We start from the raw sequence: 6074 nt of genomic DNA, 5'->3' as shown, positions 1-6074 counted from the left end.
AAGAAAAGAAAAATGGGTATGTTATCTATCTGAGTGGCTACCTTGTGGATAATGTAGCAGTCCAAGCGCAAAGAAACCCGCAAGCCCCCTCCCCCCGTGAAATCGTAGCAACACGCCCTGGGTCCGAACGTAACTATGAATGACACGCATGTTGGAATCGGGAGTGTGCCTGGGACTTGGAGGGGGGGAAAAGCTCCCCTGGGAGTAAATATACATACAGCCCTGGGGAGCGCCACGTTCGCTTGGCGGGAAAATCCTCGCTTAGGTTTGTTAGCAGCGATTCGTTTTCGCCGGCTGCTGAGCAGGCCTTGTCTTTTTTTTTTTCTTTGATTTTTCTTTTTAGGAAACCGTTTTTGCTTTTCGATCTTGATATTTCTTTTTGACTTGCTGCTCCCCAGCTTAGCCCGACGACTCGAACAAGGTCGTTTGTGTCGATCCCATCGGCATCCCGCCGCTCCGGTTCGAATTGCGAACAAAAGACTTCACAAGCAAACCAAAAGTCTGCCCGCAATGGACTTCATCTTCCCCGTCGAAACCGGCCCGCAAAAGGCCTTTATCGCACTGGCAGTGGCTTTCACAGTCGTCGCCACGATATCACTTGCGCTGCGGCTCATGGCCCGCCGGATCAACCAGAGGGTGCTGGGCTTGGATGACTACTTGGTGCTGTCGTCATGGGTGCTTCTCCTTGGGTATCAGGGGATCAATATCTCTGGTATGAGTATCTCGTTCCTTCACCGGCCTGAGCATCAAGCTGACGTGAATAATGAGAAACACAGCCGTCGTGTACGGCGGGCTGGGCTTTCATGTCAAGGAAATTGAAAGCAGATTTGGCATCGTACCTGGTGAGGCAAGGTTCATGAAGGTAACTATTAACTGTTTTGAACTACCAACGAATCTTTTTTTTTTTTTTATGTTTTTGTACAATTTCTAATATTACCTCTCAAAATGTTAGTACTTCCTTGCCATGTCGATCGTCTGGTGCTGCAACCTCGCTCTCACCAAGGTCGCCATCCTGGCGCTCTACTGCAAGATCTTTACCATGCGTCCATTCATTATTGCGGCTCGTTGCGCCACTGCTCTGGTCATCTCCTGGTGAGTTTTTTTACTGCTGCGAGTCTCTACACCAAAAGCCCCTTATTGACCACATCTCAACGTATAGCACGACCATCATGGCCATTGGATCTTTGACCATCTGCCGCCCCCTCGACTTCTTTTGGGACAAGACCGTCGCCAACGGCTACTGCGGTGACATCTCGGCGCTGTGGATCACGACGGCCTCCATCAGCCTGACGACCGACTTTATCGTGCTCCTCCTGCCCATGCCGCACCTGTGGACGCTGGAGATCAAGCGGTCGCTCAAGCTCGCCCTTTTCGGCGCTTTTAGCTTGGGAGTTGTGTATGTGTTTTCTACCATCCCTCGTCCATTTCTCTAGATGTTTATCCATCCGTCCCTCTTCATCACCAACTAATCGCAAGGAAAATAAAAAAAAAAAAAACAGCACCTGCGTGATCGGCGCCGTCCGCCTCTACATGCTCATCAACTACGACCCGTCCGACCCGACCTACAACGCGCTGCCCATGATGCTGCTGGGCTTCATCGAGCCGGCCATGGGCATCACGCTGGGCTGCGTGCCCGTCCTGCGCCCGCTCCTGGACCGCCGCAACTCGCACGAGCGCGTCCGCACCTCCAAGCTCATCCCGCTCTCGTCCTACGCCGCCTCCACCGCCGGCGTCCAGTCCCGCGCCAGCAGGTACCACCAGACCATCAGCGGCTCCGAGCCGCAGCCGACCGGCATCACCGTCGAGAAGTCGTGGGACGTCTACAACTCTGCGCCGACGCCGACCAAGGAGACGTACTGAGGAAGAGGGTGTTTTTTTTCATTTTATTTTCGAAAGGGTTTGCGGGACCTGCGCATTAAACGGGGCGCCTCTCGGGGGTGTTTTTTTTCTTATGTTCTGGGGAGGGGGTTTTGGTCTCTGCGGGCGGGCATTTTTTTTTCTTTTCTCTCTGGGAAATTTTCATTCGTCTCAACTGCTACATTGTTTGTCGATGGCGGTCATCTTTTTCTTAATTCCTAAAATCTAGTTCAGACACACTTCGTCTCGAAGTAATCTTTACATTCTTTTTTTCTTGTTGGGAACCCAGCTTCATCCTGGAGATCACACATAACTTGCACCACAGCGCCATGAGTTTCGACCGCCATTCTGTTTTTTTTTTTTTTTTTTTTTTCTCATTTCACTGGATAGCCACCAGATCCCGCACCGCACTCTTCCCCAGTCGGGCCCCCGGACACTACCCCGATCTAGGCAAGACAGGCAATCTCACTAGCATCTCGGAACACGATCGCCCACATGGCAGTCCCGAACAATCAGCAGCGTCGAGCAAAGACACAACGGAAAAAAAAACCGCGACCCTACGTCAACATCCCTGAGATCGCCAAGACAAGACGGAGCTGGGCCACTAGGGGATAGGGCGAACGGGAGCGCCCGGGGTGGCGCGTCGACGAGGCCTAGAAGCCAGGCGAGATCAAACTAGGGCGCCACGCGACGCGAAGACCCCGTGCCGGCGAAAACCTACTTTTAATTTTTGTTGTCTCGTCTTCCATCAAATATCTAGTCTTGTAGGCATGACGGAAAGGAAATCCAGCTGACAACAGGTTGCAGGAACTACAGTCCCCGCTGGCCAAAACAGAATCATCCCCCAGCATCGTCGTTGTCAAGACCCTCAAGGTCCATGCCATCCTCGCCAGGCACATCGGCAGCTCCGTCGTTGCTCCTCCTCTCCTTGTTTATCTCTGACCCTGCCTCTGGCAACAGGTCCTCGAACGCGAAAACGCCTGCTGGGGCCGCAAACTCGTGCGGTTCAATGTCGTAAGTCTCGGCATCTTTCAACCGATCGGGAGATGGGCTGTTTGGATTGGGCTGAGGCATCTGGTGCACACATCCCAGTAGAGACAATTTGGGTTCTGGCATGCGTAGAAAGGACGATAAGCCAGCTGCAAATGCTCCAAGATGTGTATCAGAAAGTCATTTTGGCCCACAATTAGACACTAACATGGCTTGATAACCTACCAAAACATATACGTTATATGAAGAAAATTACCATATATTATTTACCCAATACATGGCAAACTCTCAGTAGGGACCTCCATAAGGGCTCTCGCTTGGTTACCTTCTTTAACAGGAATAATAATACCTGCAAAAAACACAAATTGGCGGTTAAACCGCGCAATTATATTAGGTAAACTACCTAAAATAACTATTCGTTCGATTGTACCAGTTATAATATTGTGTATTTTTTTTTATTTTTAAAAAAAAATGCTCTTTTTATTTTATACGGCATGTTTTTTTAAACGTTTGCTTTATAATAACCAGTAAATTTCGGCTTTTGTTTGGCTTTTGGTACCCGTTACGTCGGCATAAAAGCTCGTTAGATATATTCGGGATTATACGATTTTTAATCCTGAAAATTTTGAACCGCACCATTTTTTTCATTCCCAAATTGGTATTCAATTAGGCCATAAAACCAAGCATGTTTCCTAAAGCACCGTTTGGCGCCCCAAGGTCTCCATAATATCACAACATCACCGCTTCAAAATTCCTCAAGACACTGGCTGCAGAATAATGCAGGGGCAAGTACCCTGCGGACCCCCGTGATCGGTCTACAGTACAATTCACACAATCCTCTACAGAATTACATGCGCAAGCACGACGCGATACTCGCGCTTGATGCCTGTGATGGGATGCCGGCCCCAGAAAGTCGACTTGTGGTTTTGGATCCCGTCAGAGCAGCTTTGTGGTCATATCGATGTTTTTCGCCCATATGGATTGTCCCAACAGCGATCCATTTTCTTTTTTTTCAACACCAGTATCAACGTTGGCCCCGTACTCGGAAAGCTGTGACTGGCAGGGTGCCGGGCTTTCTGTTTTCTCTGCAAGCCGTTGTCAGCGCGGTCTTATTGCTTTCCGGGCGGGCGCATCGATCACCATATCATTTGTGCGTACAAGATTGGCCATTTGCGGAACTGACTTGATCTCGAGGCGAGGGTGGCATTCCCTAACAAAGGCCTGGGATAATACATGAGCTGAACAGCGCTACACGCTGTGCCGGTGGACTTTATATTCGAAAGGAACGAGCGAATGTGCTTGAGGCTGTGTCCATATTTTATGGCGTAGCTAAGAGGTGCCCATTATATATTACGTTGGTCAGTTTAAGGTCCTCATCAGCCGCAAGTATGGCCTTGATCGACTTTGAAAGCCTAGTTTGCATGCTAGGACTAAAGGTCTATCATATCGAGCAATCGGCTATACCCTTAAGCCTCAAGTTTTGCTTGAAGCAAAATCTATCTTGTCGTGATATTCTTTTGTAAAATCCAAGACAGGGTTCTCCAGTTACAGCATATGGATGCAATACGCAATCCTGTCAGAAGCTCAGGTTGGTCAAAGAGAATTACACCGTGGGCGAGGAGTCCCCGAACCCCATTCGGACGTCCAGCCGCAGTCGCATCCATGAGGCTGGGAATGTGTGCTGCTGAATCGCTAACATGTCTTGAGGCTGAAAACCTGCAAATAGATTGTAGCCTCGCACCAATGTCCTGGGGGGCTCAAATATTACGCATTTCAAGAATTCTGTCGTCTGTACTGGAGATTATGGTGGTTTGCCATCTGAGGAACCTAGCTAACTGTAACAAGATTGACTGCATATCTTCCACACGCTTGATGACTTGCAAAGAATGCCCGAAGACACGCGTCTAAATTGGTAAACCAGAGAGTGAATGGATCGTCAAGCACTACTTAATTTGGAAAAGCCAGGTATTCATCCCGTGTCCCAAAGGATCCATAAGTACTCGGAGGTGGTTGCGGCCAGGGAGAAGGCTTTGCGATAGTATACGGTCAGATTTTGTGCGTGGTGCGGGAATTACTTGAGCAGATTCAATCCAAAGCTTGTCGACACGAGCCCAGCCGAGACTATCCCCTGCTACAACAGCGGTGTGCTTGTTGTCCTTCTGTAACATGTCAGACTGAACGAGTTCAAAAGGGCCTTTGTTGGCGATACCCACCTCTCGGTCACATTTACTGAGGCGGGGCAAAGAATCGAGTAGTTTTACTTGTTGCTATTCAAGCCACTCTTTGTGTAAATTGCCCAGATTCATAACTTTGAAGCCTAGGCGTAAACTGCCACACTCTCATCTTGCTGCCGGGGACATGCTCCGACGAGAGCCTCAGGCTTTAGCGACCGCCAATATCATCCTTAGATGACAAGCACACATCACGCACCACACTAGTCCTAGTGTAAAATAGGATAGAAAATTCCAAAGTAAGATAGCGGACAAGAGAGATCGTTTACATCGCGGTCAAGTCGGGCATATTCTTGACTCAGTCGCTGGTCGGTTCGCCCACCGCGTCGTGAGCGATACCGACAGGATTGCTGAGACAAAGACCTGAGACAAAGGGGCCGTCTGGGACTTAAACGAGGCCTGGACTAGGGATATTCTCGGTGGATGGAATTGGGTGCTTTTTTGACTCTTTTCTGCGCAGGCAATTCCGTTATCGTCGTGACCAAGGAGGAAGCATTAAAAGTTCCATCTGGCTTGTCTGTCCTCCAAATTGGAAAAAAGATGTTTCTTTTTACCGACCGCCAGCTAATAAAAAACCATGCACCCTCCAAAGCATGATGCTATCCGGGACCCTGGCGTGTACCTTTTTTTGAGAGGGAGACGTTGCTGACGCTGTCAGCCGGGAGATAAGACGTTTTATTTTTTGTGAACCGGGCGGCATGGCTCAAAGTCTAGGCAGAAAATATGCTTGCATATTGAAGACCAATTTTCAGCATAGCACCGACCTCAGTGCGCGTTGATATGTCACTTGTTGCACTACACCGCCAAAAGACGAAAGCTCCCGTCAGTAACTAATGCCAGTGACTTCGGTAAATATAGCCTGCAACATCACTTGAACTGATCATGGTCTCGGACTCTTCATAAAGCGCAATCTTCAGCACCAAAGGGAGTTTGCTGTCGGGGCTTCGAGTGTGGCCAGAAACAATTCGGCACCCATGTTGGAAAGGCCCTCTCCTG

The 6074-nt window shown here is 49.3% G+C and overlaps 2 protein-coding genes across 2 annotated transcripts; one reads left to right on the top strand and one right to left on the bottom strand.

Moving 5' to 3' along the window:
* Nucleotides 1–510: 510 nt before the first annotated feature.
* PpBr36_07868 (uncharacterized protein) lies at nt 511–1860 on the top strand (the record flags this gene model as incomplete). The annotated part of the gene is made up of 5 exons (XM_029895002.1): nt 511–712; nt 777–862; nt 953–1092; nt 1160–1396; nt 1500–1860. The coding sequence occupies 5 exons, from the start codon at nt 511–513 to the stop codon at nt 1858–1860; spliced, it is 1026 nt and encodes a 341-aa protein (XP_029747839.1).
* An 834-nt stretch (nt 1861–2694) lies between these two features.
* PpBr36_07867 (uncharacterized protein) lies at nt 2695–2973 on the bottom strand (the record flags this gene model as incomplete). Its single annotated transcript, XM_029895001.1, has 1 exon — nt 2695–2973. The coding sequence occupies one exon, from the start codon at nt 2971–2973 to the stop codon at nt 2695–2697; it is 279 nt and encodes a 92-aa protein (XP_029748908.1).
* Nucleotides 2974–6074: the final 3101 nt, after the last annotated feature.

This window comes from Pyricularia pennisetigena, chromosome 1, assembly GCF_004337985.1.
Source record: "Pyricularia pennisetigena strain Br36 chromosome 1, whole genome shotgun sequence".
Classification (NCBI taxonomy): domain Eukaryota; kingdom Fungi; phylum Ascomycota; class Sordariomycetes; order Magnaporthales; family Pyriculariaceae; genus Pyricularia; species Pyricularia pennisetigena.
The sequence above is the reverse complement of the archived record's forward strand: the minus strand, read 5'-3'. Positions and strand labels throughout refer to the sequence as shown.